General features: G+C 42.3%; 1 protein-coding gene across 2 annotated transcripts in view; it reads right to left on the bottom strand.

Annotated features, from left to right (window-relative positions):
* The window catches only part of LOC123757151 (Niemann-Pick type C-1a), an 84,880-nt gene that overhangs the window by 29,315 nt on the left and 38,708 nt on the right, over nucleotides 1-16,857 (bottom strand). For both annotated transcript variants that reach the window (XM_045740599.2, XM_045740600.2), the window contains exons 2-8: nucleotides 6,638-6,815; nucleotides 6,193-6,402; nucleotides 4,111-4,400; nucleotides 2,670-2,868; nucleotides 1,503-1,616; nucleotides 1,093-1,310; nucleotides 423-524 (exon numbers count right to left, since the gene is read on the bottom strand). In XM_045740599.2, the coding sequence (XP_045596555.1) occupies nucleotides 423-524; nucleotides 1,093-1,310; nucleotides 1,503-1,616; nucleotides 2,670-2,868; nucleotides 4,111-4,400; nucleotides 6,193-6,402; nucleotides 6,638-6,815 (1,311 nt within the window). The remainder of the gene's footprint in view (nucleotides 1-422; nucleotides 525-1,092; nucleotides 1,311-1,502; nucleotides 1,617-2,669; nucleotides 2,869-4,110; nucleotides 4,401-6,192; nucleotides 6,403-6,637; nucleotides 6,816-16,857) is intronic.

Below are 16,857 nucleotides of genomic sequence, written 5' to 3'. Positions count from 1 at the left end.
TCTATGGTTTGTTTCATTGTGAGCTGGGAACTCGTCTAAAGGAAGATTTCCATTCACACAGGTATGTTCCTGCTACCTTTTAATAAGGAGTATTGAGGCTGAGGACCCAAGAAGCAAGCTGGGCATAGTTACATTTATTTTAGACATGCTCATTTGGTAGTTGTCCATTATAGGTTAAAATAAAAATTTTGCCTAATGAAAATAGCCTAAAGTACATGGGAAATGCATCCAAGAGGCATCTCCAGTTGTAACGAATCCCTCACTGCAATATATTGAAGATGGTCCCTTATAGTGCAATGAATCGAGGTTGCACTGTACTTCCCATAAACTGAAAACTTTTAAAGGGAGCAATAATCACTCATGAAACAACTTAAGGCAGATGAAAGTCACTTCGGGTGAGGAAGCAAACAAACAAGACCTACCTCATTAGTAATGTAGTTCTGAAGGTGAAGGACTTCAGAGAGGAAGGTCTTGTTGAACACTGGGCCCCATACCTCCAGTCCATCAGGGGTTTCATGAGAAACCTGGGGAGAAGGAAATTTATAACACTTCCATTTTCTTCAAGCACAAATTAAATTATAGCAAGTCTTGTGAACCATAACAACTTTAAGCACTTTTACAAGACTAACAGCCACATTTAGCTCTTATTACAGTCACAAAGACCAATTCCCTAGGCTTGTAGATATCAACTTATTACCTAACAAATTAAAAATGGAAAGTCAGTTTTTATTACAAGATAACTTGACTAAACAAAACCATGATGAACCAAAATCATGTTACAACAAAAATCTGGACTCCACTCTGTAATACACTGATAAAAATAAAGCACAAAGTTCTAAATAGACCAAGAGGCTATGGACATTTGACATTTACAGGATGTACTACTACTGTCCAGACTGTCTCCAATCGGGGCAGTAAAACTCAAATTCTAACTTAATAATATTCTTATAATCTAGATACAGTACATACCATTTATATTAACATTTCAGTATTCTAAAACTACAGTAATTGAATGGAATATGCCATCATGTCTGATAAGCAACTGAAGCGCATGCCACTTTGCTAGTACTGTACAATAATTAAAAAACCCACCGTTTCTACTCCAACTGGACGAATAATGAGCATCTCTGTACGATAAAAGGGCTCAAAATTCTTGTCAAAGAATTCCTTTTCAATACGTGATCTAGAATTAGGGGCAGCCCAAAGTTCAACAGGATCTGTGGTCACACGCAGGAAGATGATACCAACAGACAACCCAATTGATACAAGCAATCCCACTATGAGCACAGTCCAAGGATGTTCGGCACACACTGAAAGAAAAATTGGTTTTGCACAATTCAAAGACATCAATAAAACATGATTATTAGGCACTAAATTCCACAGCCAAAAACAAACAATAGTTTAATATTAAACGTCCTCAAGCAACAAAATTAAATTGCAATTCTTGCTATCAACATTAGAGAATACAAAAAGAGAACAACTCCAGAAGCACAATTTCATACCAGTGCCCCATGCTGTGAAGAACTTCTCTAATACATCATCAATCCATGATCCAGCTTTTTCCAAACAGTTAGGAACTTCTGCCCATGATGGTCCAGTAGGGGTGTCAACTGCAACTGCAAAGAGAAATTTATGTTAACTATAAAAATACATGGCACTAAACATGTGAATGTTTAGTGCCATGTATTAGTGCCTCGCCGAATGTGAATGGAAGAAAACTGATCCTCTACAATCCTGAAGAATACCAACATACGTAATTACCCAGCCTTAAACAATGTATAAAACCCACTTGCTTGCTACATGAATATGGAATCTACAAAATGGATCAATACAGTACATGATAAAAGCTGCAAGAAATGTGAACAAGGAACAAAATATGTAAACTGACAAAATGAACAAATCTGAAAATTCCAGTGGGAATGGAATACAGCATATGGTATAAACTGCTATAGAATATACAGTAACTCAGATTTTTTGTTCGAAAAATATCTTTGCAAACATTCAGAGCTTTTACAGATCTGATTGACTAATATGCACAAGTTTTACTGCACCAGGGACTCTAGCCATAGTTTTCTGTCTAGCCTAGTCCTCAAAACAGATATTGAGGAGCAAGAGGGCTAACAGGAGAATGTGCCAAGCCACTATGGCACCAGCGTCTATATAGCACTTGGAAGAGATCAGGATAAAGATTTGGGATGGGACAGGGAAAAAGAATGGTGCCCAACCACTTGGATAGTCGAAGATTGAACGACAATCTGCATGAAGTGCAACCATCACTACCACCCTGACCAAGTGATTGGGCACTTAATTATAATCATTCGCTCAACATCCAAGTGGTTGACCCAACCACTTGGGGTGGACGGTAGAGCGACAGTCTCGCTTCATGCAGGTTGGCATTCAATCCCATTCCTTACTTCCCTTCCTTCCCAAATCCTTATCTTGACCCTTTCCCAGTGCTATTTAGTTGTAATAGCTTGGCACCTTCTCCTGATAGTTCCCTTCCCTTCAACCTCTGTTGAGCGAATGATTGGCAAGGGTCAGTTGCTCTACTCGCTAAAAGAACCGGGACTGAATAAGAATTGAAGGTGTCCTTCAAGATGCCTAATATAAGCAGGTTATAAATTATAATGAATGCTCATAAGGGAACAAAATGCTGCCTATTTACTTACTATCAACACTTCGAGAGCGGCATGAAAGACATATATAAACCACAGTAAATGTTGATGCAATGAGCAGGAACACTAGAGCCATGACCACCTCCAGCCCGTCAACACCAAATATGGTGAACGGTTGTGGTGGCGGTGGAAGGGGGGAAGGCTGGGGACACGATGCCTTGCAGTCCAAGCAGCTACACGCTCGCGAGTCATTCTGCAATTATCAAAATGCACTAAGTCAGTATTATTATACAGTATTAAATAGCAAGAGTCTCTGCAAATGTTAGGAAAAACAAGTTGGGAAGGTATGCAACAAGGGAGTGGCAAAAGACACATTGCAGAGGTGAAATGCTGGTTTAACCAGGAAAAAAAATTCATGTTCCTCAGACTTAATCTGAGTAGGTGTGGCATTAGATGCCCTAGAACAAGCCAACACGTGTGCAAAAGCATAAGATGGACAATGCACCAGAGGAAGACTGGCAGACATAGGTTCACCAGGCGATGAAAGTGCAAATTATGTATAGTATAGTAATTTACACTATGAAGGTTTATCCACTTCATATTTTGCAAATATGAATGTACAGTATTAGTTTCAAGTGGTGTTGTATTGAAATCATTAGAAACGACCAAGTGTCCCAAATCTTAGGCCCCATTTCCTCCAGTACCGCATTCACAAATACTCTACAGAATGTGCTTCCCTGCTACAATATTCTGTGTACTTTAATAAGTGGGTAATGGACTTCAGTATTGTTGATTGTTAATTTTAACACAGTATTTTATAATTTCATAAATACTGTACTACTAAATTTGTTTCCATACTTCAAAAGTATTTGGCATCCATTGCATTACCACGTTTGACATTTGCATGTCATATAAAGATGCAGCATCTTTAAGGCAAAGTGCTCATCATTATTAATGACTTCCTTTCCACTCATCTCGGTATCCATCTTTCCAGAAGACATGGGATAGACTCTGTACAATGGCACCCCAAGTGTGTAGGTTATCTTGAGATGATTTCGGGGCTTTAGTGTCCCCGCAGCCCGGTCCTCGACCAGGCCCCCACCCCCAGGAAGCAGCCCGTGACAGCTGACTAACACCCAGGTGCCTATTTTACTGCTAGGTAACAGGGGCATAGGGTGAAAGAAACTCTGCCCATTGTTTCTCGCCGGCGCCCGGGATCAAACCCGGGACCACAGAATCACAAGTCCAGCGTGCTGTCCGCTTGGCCGACCGGCTCCCTGTACACTTGTATAAGAGTACTGTACATTACTGCGCCAAGAATGTGCATACTCTTAGCACACTCAAATTACGCTGCCTTAGCACGCTAACAAACATTTCTGTGACTGACACTATTTTTAGCTACATTTCTAAAAAGCCTTTCTAAGAAAAAAAAAATAGAAAAATTAACTATAAAAAAATGCTAAAAATTATATCTATGAGGCCACTTTATACTTACAGATGCTCCCATGTTGCAGGGGATGATAGTCTGGTTGAAAGGCTTGAATGTTGTATTAGAACTCTCTTCATATACATAGTCTATTTGAAATGGGGCATAACCATTGGAGACTGATCCCATGTACTCAAACCAGCGTTGACCAGTGCAGTAGTATTCTCCCCATATGCCACACATTATTGACAATGCTTTCTCATTGGTTGATGGCATGGCAACGTCTTTACACGAGGAATACACACCATCTATAAACTCGGGGGTAACGTGTACTTCAAGATCGGTGATGATCGTCTTATCTGAAAGCAAAAAGTACTTTTAGCACTGACATTCTTAACTACTATTGCAAGAATATGTGAAGTTAAATTAACACTTTTCAAAAGTTTAAGTAAAAGATTAAATCTGTTCTTTGGAGACACCTCTAATTGTTATCTCTCGTCTTTAAAGCCAATAGAATCAAATATATTACATACTCCCAGTACACAGTTGCCAGAGTAAACAGTGATATATTTGTATGCATGTATTAATTTAAAAATGAACATGAAACACTGATATAAACAACAGTGGCCAGAATTAGTGCTAATGAGAACTGCAAAGTTCATATGCATCAATTTAATTATCAACTCGACACCAAACAGTCTTCCAACCTATAAAACATTCCTTTACCAAACCTTAATATTTAAATAGACATTTAAACCGAGCCCAAGAAATTGATAACAATTCAGAGAAAAAGTCGTGTCTACTTCGTCGATAAAATCGTTCTGGCAAGGACATTTATCAAGGCTAACATACATGGGCTAGTTGTTTATATTCAGTATGTGCAAATGGCAAGATGAAGGCTTACAATAATTGAAACAAAAGCAACTTGGCTGCTCAAGAAAATTTAAAACATTGAGAAAAACAAGACTTCCCAATTACTATAGATGCATTGAGGAGAGCCTCGTTGAGATCTACCGCAAAGTATCTACTAAGCTTTGGACAACCTTTTTCCCCCGAACCAAAATGAGAGAATTAGTTTTATTAGGGACAGGCAGGCTGTGTATTATAAAGTATGTATTGAATACATACAAATCCTGCTTATATTGATGCCCCCCCCTACTCCCAAGGTCAAACTACTGACCCTTCCCAAGTATCTATTTACTAGTAGGTGAACACACATATTTGGTGGTAGGTAATGTACCCAACCCTTTCTGTCTCGCCTGGGATTCAAACCTGGAATTCCCAACCGAGAATTGAGAACGAACACAACTGCACTACCGAGACCCCAAATCATCTTTCTCCAAGTCTGGTTTCAACAAAGCCTGAATGTTTGGTATCACAAGGATCACAATATCAAGAATTGCCATAGTAAACAAAGGTGTATTCAACAACATTATGAAAACCCTTAAAACAACAAAATGCTAGAGCTTCACAGGGATTTGATAGAATTCTTTAAAAGGCTAGTGTGCAAGATGACCGTTGAAGATTAAGCCCACAAGAGGTGGCACGGGCATGAGTAGCCCGTAACTGTGTGCAAGATGGAGTGAAGCTGGGCTAAGTGGGAAGATGTTAAACTATGTATACGAGTTCATGATAGACAGGATGTGTCAGACTGGGAGGATTTAGTAAGCTGGCTCTCTCAAGCCTCAGTTCAAGGATTCTTGTTATTCCTAATTTATATAAATTATTCTATGACTGTGCATTCGTAGACATCAGTATTTGCAGCCGAAGAAGGAAAGTAAATACTAAGGACTGAAGACCTTGACAAATGCATGGAGTGGGCAGAAACATAGCCGCTTTAAAAAGAGAGAAGAACTCTACCATTGTAAGGTAATTAAAATGGAGGCTACCTCCATCCACAACTGCAAGAAGTGATGTAGAGTGAAAATAACACTAGGTACAAAAAGCAAGGAAGCAGTGCTCAAAGAGCTAGGATTTATTCTTGTAGACATTGGCAGGTAAGCACCGAGCCTTTTTTTCCTCTTAAACAGGTAACCTTTGAATCTTAGTTTTGATGATGAACTCGCAATATGATAAACATCATATTTATAGTCCAAGGATTATAAATATGACGAGAACGCTATGCAAAGCAGAATTATCAGTGCTACTCACTTGTGAATAGGGCATGGGATGTATTTTTGGGAAACATGAAGTCAATCTGGCGAGGACTACATGTCATGTAGCAGTAGATCAGACGGAAGTTCCTCACGCACGTTGGACATCGCTGGAGTAGACCTTGGCCCAGTACCATCTGTGTGACCATTGCTGTCACCTGAGCCGCATCGCAACACGTGCTTAGGTTGGCACTTGGGTCAACAGAAGCTGCAAAAATGTTTCCAACAACTCTATATACCCTACTTTATTATACAGGTACATTTGTTCAAAATATTTGCCACAATGTGTTCAAGAGTTTACTCAAAAGAATTTTCTGGTGTTATGGGCCAAACATTACAGTACGAATTTAATAAAAAATCAGTGTCAATACAGCATACAACAAAAATATGCAACTTATAGTAAAGGAGTTAATACAATTTGTGTACAGTATAATTTGACTCACATATATCTGCGACAAACTCGGGACAGACGGAAGCGAGTGTGGCCTCGGCAATGGGGTCGAGGGGCTTGGGGCCCCCGCTGTAGGGGCAGTTGGCTGTGCCATGTGAGAGTGCCTCTGGGTTCCTGCCACACTCTCCATACCACACGCACCCACCACCATCACCATCCTCGCCCAACACCTTCACAAAATGGGGTAATTAATTAATCATAAACATGAAGCAGAGAGGCAACGTGGTCAAGTGCCAGACAAGAACTTGACGAGACAAGAGTCTTGACAAGAACCTCAAGTAAACTATCATTATAATACAACCTATATTGATCAGAGTATTACAGACACAAGCAAGGTTTAATTTCTCGGGTCACAAAAAAACATTTTATAATTTTAAATTTGTAATGCAATAATGAAATTTAGGTTAATCATTGGCTCTTAGGGAATAATGCAGTTCATAAAATTCGATCTCCCCCCCCCCTCCTCCTACTCTTCCCTACCCCTCCTGGTTCTAAATCCCACCCAACAAGCCACCTGTCTTCCCTGCCAATTTTAACTGCAAAAACTCAAGGCCAACACAGGCATGTGCGCAGAAGTCGGACTGTTTCACTGCTAGGCAACTGAAAGCTGCCTGTCAGGTTACCTTCGCACACTAAACCACATATCTGGAATATCAAAATTTACACTGAAAGGCTAGTGCCACAGTCTAGTATTGCAACCAACTGTGCCATACGGCTTTGGTCTGAAATTGCTTGCCCTCCCAGGATACTTATACCCTCTGTGCAACACAAGACGCCTTCAGGCACCAAAGTCAAACAGGTCCTGCACAAGGTCAAACACCACCTGTTAGTCGAGTCTCCCTCCAACTCCTGTGAGGCCAACTTGTCAGACAGGCCCTGGCCACCCCACCCCCCCTCCTCCCCCATCCCAGCAGACCGTGATAGATGCCTCGTACTCCCTCCATCACTCAAGTCTAAGATAAGTCGTACCTTGTGAGGCAGCACAAGTGCAGCTGCCACCAAGCAGGCACTCTTGGTAATTAATTGGTCCAATTCTCAAAAATAAATCTGATATTAATCAGATGTAACCTAATTCTCAAGACCTATTACGTTAAACCTATTACAGCTGTATAATTTATTTAGTACATGGTGTAGTTACAAGACAAATATTCAGACTAAAACCATTTTTTGCTAACCTTAAGCTTTTGCAAACTTTATTTGAGTTTCGATAGTAACCAACACTACTGTGATCACTCACGCCCAGCATCAGGCCAAGTGGTGAAATGTTAAGGGTAGAAAATTGTACTCAACTTCCCCCCCCCCCCCCCCCAACACGCACAATAAAATTCATGAAAGCCCATCATTAAGTGGGCTTGTCAACAAAGATAGTCCCAAGTTACTGAACACTCTTAAAATAATGGTGTTATTGATTCAGCTACTCTGAACAAGTTCCAAATAGCACGGGCTATGGTGAGCCCGTAACTTACTTGGCACAGGAGCGGTGCCGTGATACTCATAAGGGCGCGAGCGCTTAACTACTTTACAATGTTAAGGTGAAAAGACTACAGTGTAAAGACAGTGAAGAGAAACTAATAAGACGGTCAAAGAGTACGGGCTAACTCCATCCTCATTCTAGGGTCTCGGTCGTACACTATTTGTTCCCCATTCACAATCAGGAATTCCGGGTTTGTATCCCGGATGGGACAAATGATTGGGCGTGTTTCCTGTCACCTAATGCATCTATTCACCTAGCGGTAAATAGGTACCCAGGAGTTAGTCAGCTTGTTGTGGAGTTGCATCCTGGCCAGGGGTCAGTAGTTCACCCTTGGGGAGACCCCTTGATATTAGCTCAACTTGTATATATATACACTGGCTGCCTGTCCTCTAACACAATGAATTATGCATCAGCTTTAAAAGCGGATGTTAAGGGCCGCGAGTCCTTGAATTAGACGATCAACAGAAAATGGGACCCCGAGTTATATCTGTAAACTAATATTATCCATGAACACGTAATTTTTTGGGTGGACGCGCCTAGCAGGAGACAGCAGAACTAGACAACATTACCAACATGCAATGATTTAAGAATGCATAGATAAAGTACACCGCATATTTTGACAGACGAAACGGAACAAGACCACGGAACAAGACGCATAGATGGGTGCAAGATGTAGGGAAGCTTCCTTAGTGTACAAGAAGTAAACAAGACAAGAGGAATGGACTAAGAGAATGAGAAGGAAGTATTGAAGGAACTCCACCCACAGCTTTAAAACCAGATATGACGGCATCAGAAGGTCACAAGTCTAACAGCTGACTCGACGCTGTCGCTCGAGGTGAAGCAAAGCCACATTTGTGCACAGAGGACATTTTTTTTATTATTATAATTATGATAATGGTGATGGTTGTGAGTGACGGGAGGGGGTCTCCATCCAGCAAGGGCAACTTTGACAACTCAAGAGACGAAACCGGATGTATTTACTCGCCACAATCCGTTCATAGATTCACCACCACCAGACAGGAAGATCTACCTCTCTAATTAGCCGGATACAGTATTTGTTTACCAGTTATGAGGGAGGAAGAGGGTGTGGGAAGGTGGAGTAGGAGGGAGAGGGATATACAATGCTGGAGACGGAGACAAGGAAGAAGTGTGGGAAAAGGGGGGGGGGGAGGTGTAACAATTAACAAACATCTGGAGCCTAGTCTTTTTAAAACCTGTCAAGACGGGTTTTTAGTTTATATAAACATGATGGGCTGGAGTGTGTGGCTATCGCCACCGTCCCAAATGGTCACGTCCCGGCAAAATATCTCACCTATCCTCACTGAACACACTGTCATCTCAAGAACAAGATTTACATAAAATTGTGTTTATTTCAATTTCCTTTCAATCAAGTGTTTGGTCCGCATTAAAACCTGAACTAGTCAAGTTTATAACACACCACATAGCTGCCAACTACACAATTATGACAAACTCTTTGCCTTTACAGAAATTCAAATTAGGCCTGCGAAAGAGCTCCGGTCAAAAAAAAAAAAATTGAAACCAGCTGATCCAAACATTTCAGCCGTCATCACACTATACACGTTAAAAAGAAAAAGATTAATTTTACATTTTATTCATTTTAATCATATAGTCGACGTTTCATAAATATGCTGTGTGAGGAGCAGCGAGCTTCACACAACCTACAGTCGAGCTTCGTGACCCACAGCCGATGATTGATGAAGATTAAGCCACCCAAAAGATGGCACGGGCATGAATAGCCCGTAAGTGGTGGCCCTTTTGAGCCATTACCAGTATCAATATATGATACTGGAGATCTGTGGAGGTGCGACTGCACCCTGCGTGACGGGAGATGTCTCCCGTCCCACAGCTACGCACTACAGCTGTATATATACAGCTAGGAAGTGTCCCAGTTAGGCCTGGGATACAAGACACCTCAGGGGGGGACCCACCAAAGTGTTGAACAACCTGACATGTAGTCCGTTTTCAAGTTATCTTACTCGAACCCGGCCAAGGGGCCATTTTTCTTTGGTGATTATTTAATCTATAATGTTATTTCCAGCGTCCTGCAAGCCACTGTGTCCTTTATAACCCCGCAGACAGCGCGTATATGCCTTACTGGAAGGTAGACAACGCGTATATACCTTCCTGGAAGGTAGACAGCGCGTATATGCCTTCCTGGAAGGTAGACAGCGCGTATATGCCTTCCCGGAAGGTAGACAGCGCGTATATGCCTTCCTGGAAGGTAGACAGCGCGTATATGCCTTCCTGGAAGGTAGACAGCGCGTATATGCCTTCCTGGAAGGTAGACAGCGCGTATATGCCTTCCCGGAAGGTAGACAGCGCGTATATGCCTTCCTGGAAGGTAGACAGCGCGTATATGCCTTCCTGGAAGGTAGACAGCGCGTATATGCCTTCCTGGAAGGTAGACAGCGCGTATATGCCTTCCTGGAAGGTAGACAGCGCGTATATGCCTTCCCGGAAGGTAGACAGCGCGTATATGCCTTCCCGGAAGGTAGAAAACGGGCTCAACACAAAATATGGACTACACCTGGCCCTGAATTAATGTGAGTCACCTCACCTCCCTCCACGGCTATGAGGGGGGCACCTCATATCTCAGTTGCTCACGCTGCTACCAGGAAATCCCTCACTCGAGCATTGTAACACTCAAATACCTGTATTAACATCACTATTTTCATTAAAAATAAGAAAAATCTGCTCCATTTCCTGTACGGCATTGTGCTCCTGTACTTCAAGTGTTGAGAGTGTGTTGAAAAAGACGATCTTTAGCATTATTATTATTATGAATGATTCGATTTTTGTGGTCTATAGCGTACTAATCAGACCACAAAGTATTGCGCGTCACAGACCATAGGATTGGTCATTTCAGCTGGACTACCAGAGTTGGCCTGCAGGGGGGGAGGGGGGAGAGGGGGGCCAACCTGTCCCCTCACAAAGCACGTCGATTTTCAATCGTATGCGTTACGTAAGACCAAAAAATGGTCGTACTAGAACATGGAAGCGGCTGGCGAACGTGACGTACTGTCCCGTTTTCCGTTGTGGGTCCTCTGGTAAGGTTAGGGGAAGACACTTTACATTGATCGTCTTCTCGAAGTTGGGAAACCTTAGGAGGACGGGCCAAGTATTGCCCGTGCGGGGGGGGGGGCTGTGGACCCGTTGGGCTACAGGACTCGTCACTGGAGTAAATGTTTGTTTTGTCTATCCTTCGTAGACCACACAGCACCGCTCCTGTGCCAGGTAAGTCCACTACGGGCTCACCATAGCCCGTGCTACTTGCCTCGCTCCTGTGCCAGGTAAGTCCACTACGGGCTCACCATAGCCCGTGCTACTTGCCCCGCTCCTGTGCCAGGTAAGTCCACTACGGGCTCACCATAGCCCGTGCTACTTGCCCCGCTCCTGTGCCAGGTAAGTCCACTACGGGCTCACCATAGCCCGTGCTACTTGCCCCGCTCCTGTGCCAGGTAAGTCCACTACGGGCTCACCATAGCCCGTGCTACTTGCCCCGCTCCTGTGCCAGGTAAGTTACGGGCTCACCATAGCCCGTGCTACTTGCCCCGCTCCTGTGCCAGGTAAGTTACGGGCTCAACATAGCCCGTGCTACTTGCCCCGCTCCTGTGCCAGGTAAGTTACGGGCTCACCATAGCCCGTACTGCTTGGAACTTGTTCCGAGTAGCTGAATCTATAACAAAAACCCACTATCCTTCGAAAGATCGTGCACCTCCAGTTTGCTAATGTAACGAAGTAGAACAAATACCTTTATTTTCGAGCTGTACTGTGTAGACACTAACTACACTTGGACAATAACAGAGAAGCTTTAAGAGTTCATGGGTGTGGTCATCCCAGCTGTGAAACAAATGTCAACTAAAATAAGGAACACGGCATACAATAGCTAATTTATTGATACAACAGAATCAATGTATGCGCTAGTGCTGGACAAGGCTTAGAAATCGAAAATGCGCCGAACTAAGAAGGTTCAATGCTCGCCTCTGAATTTCCTCATGCCATTTAGATCATTCAAAGTCAAAGGAAATCAATATTCCAAGCGTCAGTGACTCGCAAATTAATGCCCAAAGTGCCCAGGGCAAACCCTCTTAGACCCTGAGAAAAATGTAACTAAAAATGGAAAAGGAGTTAAGGAGAATGGGTCAATGGAGAAAAAGGGGTAGAATAGGGAGGCTAAGAAGGAGACGAGGGAGGGTACTACACCCAACCATTGGACTATCCCTGGAGGGCATTGGGGAGGGAGGGATGGAGGGGTGGGGGATGATAAGGTCGATGACACGAGGCCCGACAGGAATGATCTTAATCTACCCTAACACCGCCCCATACATGATAATGACTAATATTACCCCGACTTCCTGCGGCGGTAGCCAGGGAGGAGAGACGAGGCCAACAAGTTTGTGGGACGGACTCCGGAACCTGGTAGTGATATCGTAGTGGTGACCAGTGATCCTTGGGTCGACCTTGCCCCCTACCCGCGCCTTCCCCCTCAACCACTACCCCTTCCCCCTACAACCACACTAGCCGCCACCTTAGTCGAGCTTTTTCCAGTTATACCAGATTTAGGGGCCAGGGGGGGGGAGGGGGGGCAGATCAACAAAAAGTGGCAGCTCTCCATAGCGACTAGTTTTTTGGTCCAGTCTACCTGGAGCCTATAGCCGGGTTATGGAGTCTGTCTGGCCCATACTTCAGCATTCCATAACCTACCCCAAGTAGAAGGCAGCCATCAACCTAACCAAACTACTCCCACTCAATACACCCTTCCCAGCACAATGCACACGCCTGAAATACTCAATATATGATCTCAATAATATTTATTTATATGCTAAAAGGTACATTGGGGGGTTAACAGAGAACATAGAAATGAAGTTGATTTTACATTCTTGTAAAGCCACTGGTACGCATAGCGTTTCGGGCAATGAATTCGGGCAGTATATGAAATACTCAATGAGGTCAATAATATATTAAATACTCAAAAATAATGTACCCACCGGACGTAGTGAAAGTAGCCACCATTGACAACACATTAGCAATCATCCCTCACACCAAAGCTTTCAACTAATCTACTTGCATCATCCATTCTCGGCTAAAATAAAGCCATTGCCTGAATATATAACATTTGGCATAGTCTACAGAGCTATAAGGCGAGCGTTTGGGGTCGTAAATATATCCAAGATATATAAAGTTATTGGCATTTCCTGATGTAGAGTGCCGTATTCTAATTAGCCTACTTGTAAAGGCACGAGATATAAAATTTAGCATAAACCAGGACAATAAATTATTATTGAATCTTTAAGAACCTGTCGCACAAGTCAATATATATATACCCCTTTAAGCACAATAAATATGTTCATTCAGTAGGCTACATAATACAAGTACATATCGTAATGCATTTACGACTAAGAACATGCAATATTTTAATAATTAAAACGACAAAATAGTTATGTAAACAAAGAAAATAAAGGATGTACATTTATACGAACAGATCAATTCAGATTTATCCGAAAAATAATCAAAATTATACAACTTTTTAGCGACAATCACTTTAAACCGCTTTGTAACTGAATAACTAGAGTGGTGTCTGCATATATATATATATATATATATATATATATATATATATATATATATATATATATATATATATATATATATATATATATATATATATATATATATATATATATATACACACACACACACACTTTACAACAACCAAACATTAGTGCTGTATTGCCCGAAACGCTATGCGCATGAGTGGCTTTAAGTACTTTATGTACTAGCTCTATCTATAAATCCAACATTACGTTTGTAACTCATCTATGTATGTACTTTTCCCCGAATAAAAAAATATGAAAAAATCTGAATATTAAAACGAGTAATACCCAATGCTTAAAGTGACACACGGGATTCATGGTGTAAAATGAATGTGAAAAATCATGATGTGCGTCTCTACCACACAAACCCCCATCCAGACAATGTGGTTCACGACGCCATTATTATTATTTTTATTTTAGATATATACAAGAGTTGTTACATTCTTGTACAGCCACTAGTACGCGTAGCGTTTCGGGCAGGTCCCTGGAATACGATCCCCTGCCGCGAAGAATCGTCGTTACATCCAAGTACACATTTTACTGTTGCGTTAAACAGAGGCTACAGTTAAGGATTTGCGCCCAGTAAATCCTCCCCGGCCAGGATACGAACCCATGACAAAGCGCTCGCGGAACGCCAGGCGAGTGTCTTACCACTACACCACGAACCCTTTAACCATTAGCAACCCCATTTGACACTGAAAACCCAACATCGCGTGAAAACAATGCCATGACGCCGAGAATCTCGATATATTCTTAGATTCTTGCATAATTGCACTAGTCCTCACCTTGAATTGTGAAATTGTGTTAAGAGATGAACAACATACACGGCCAAAATGCGAGTTATTTACCCGACACGACATTGTCAACAAATGTCAAGTCTAGTCATCTTTCCTTTAAATAAAGCACGGTAATGTTCATTTGATGGTGTTAAGACTTTTTTATATTTTTTTTATTATTTTCTACCACAGACGTGGCCACACATTTACAATGCTAACCAGCATATATACATTTTCTTCTGTCCTCCATGGACAGGGTTAGAGAAGTGTTAAACATATAGTTCAAGGGTTTATTGAACAACCACAGAAGGTGATTCGGTGCTTTTAAAATGCTAAGCTAACCTACATACGTAAATACATAGATACACAGATTTCTGATGCCCTACATAACGTGTTAGACGTGTCTTTTACATAGTGTCATTAATGTACATTCACAAAGGTGAAATGTAATTGTGTTAAGACTATTTGGTTCCTTATTTCTGACATGTTTAACATCAATTAATCCTTTTGTGAGTGTGTGTGTTTACGATGTTTCCCCTTATAGTTAAGGAATGCATTTAAGCAGCTACCCTAGACTACATGAAGGGTTACATAGTGTTCAGGAGCTAGCTGTGTGATACTAAGACCTCCCCACCTAGCAGGGGGCATACAGGGATATGTCAGCTTAGTCTGAGCTTACAAGCTTTTGGAGGCAATTTATTCACCTGGGCTCTGGGAGACTCGAACCCTGGACCCCCATGTGTGTGACGCGAAGCTCTATCGAGCGAGCTATTGAGTAGTCTTAAGGAAAGTTTCCAGAAACAATATGGAGGTTGAAATTGAAATAAGTTTATTGAGGTAAAATACACACAAAGGGATGAGGTAGCTCAAGCTATTCTCACCCCGTTCAGTACATCGTGTTAATACATACATAGACACATCACAAATAAACATATTACCAAACATTCTGAGAGATAAACATATTATGGAGGTGGAGGCATATAATTTGGAAGCAATATGAGGATATCCTCTTACAACACAAGTGAATAATGACAAAGCTCCAGATACCTAATACCAACAGGCCTCAAAGGTCTAATACCCATTTCTTACCAAGAACACTTCTTCGAATATTTACGTCTGATAATCACTCAAAAGGCCTGAAAGCACCAGTATAAGTTACGATTTGTTCAGACCTGAAACCTATGTGTAAGAGGAGCACAAAACATGGACGAGATAGTACGGGATCAGGTGGACCGTTACCCGTGGTAGGTGGTGGCGGCGTCAGCTGACTAATCTCCCAATCCCCAGCACTCCAGGTGCAAACTCTGAGCAAGAACTCCTCGCTCATACTCGCCCACACTACACTCTTTACGAAAAGATTGCGCAAAGTCCGAAGAGCTATACAAGCACTTGGTGGGTTAGAGAAACAAACAGCTTCTCTTTGTTTCTGTTTGTTTCAAACAGCCTGGCCTCGGGCCAGGCTTGGGGAGGAGAACTAATCCCAGACACCCATCAAGCAGGTATCAAGCAGGTTAAGCAGAAGCAAAATGACTTCAAATAGCCTCCACTTACGGGCTATTCCTGCCCGTGCCACCTCTAGGGTGGCTTAATCCTTATCATCCATCAAGATAAGCAGATCATTTGCATAGTCTATCCCAACTTGCCCACAACCATCTCTGGACGCCCTACACCTTTGAATTAACTAAAGCAACTATACAAGCCAGATGAGAGAACACTCCTCGTTTCATACCATTAACTAACAAGAACAATTTTAATTCACAATTAACGTCCACCTTGCTAAGCCAAGGCAAGATGAAGACTTGCCCATGAACTACAAGACACTTTACAAAATCTTTGAACAGTTGAGTTAAATCATTTAGTCTTCTTGACAAGTCAAGTACCGCTCATGGCTGCTAAATCCCAGGGCCTTCAGTGTCATCACAACCTGACTGATCATGCATCTTAGTAGATTGACGGCTGAGAGGCGGGACCAACGAGCCTAAGCTCAACCCCCCGCAAGCACAACTAGACGAGTACACCTAGCAGGAGCTGGTGTAGTTCCCCTACAACACTTCAACCTTAATTCCTACAACAGGTTTTTCACATTTCATGACGACAATCCACCATTTAAACTGTGCCGCTCAAGTTCAACTTTTTTTTTGTAAAACAATAATTTTAGGTTAGGGGATAACCTAACCTTTAGGAGGGTGAGGGGGCGGGGGGGACAGGAAGCAGGATAGGATAAAATAAGGGGGGAGGGGGGGGGGAAGGGGACTCCCAGGTGCACATCACGTGACCAGGTAGTGAGGTGATGTAGGGGGGGGGAGGGAAGAGGACACAGAAGAAAGAGAGGGTAAAGAAAAAGCAC

Source organism: Procambarus clarkii, chromosome 13, assembly GCF_040958095.1.
Source record: "Procambarus clarkii isolate CNS0578487 chromosome 13, FALCON_Pclarkii_2.0, whole genome shotgun sequence".
Taxonomy (NCBI): domain Eukaryota; kingdom Metazoa; phylum Arthropoda; class Malacostraca; order Decapoda; family Cambaridae; genus Procambarus; species Procambarus clarkii.
The sequence above is the reverse complement of the archived record's forward strand: the minus strand, read 5'-3'. Positions and strand labels throughout refer to the sequence as shown.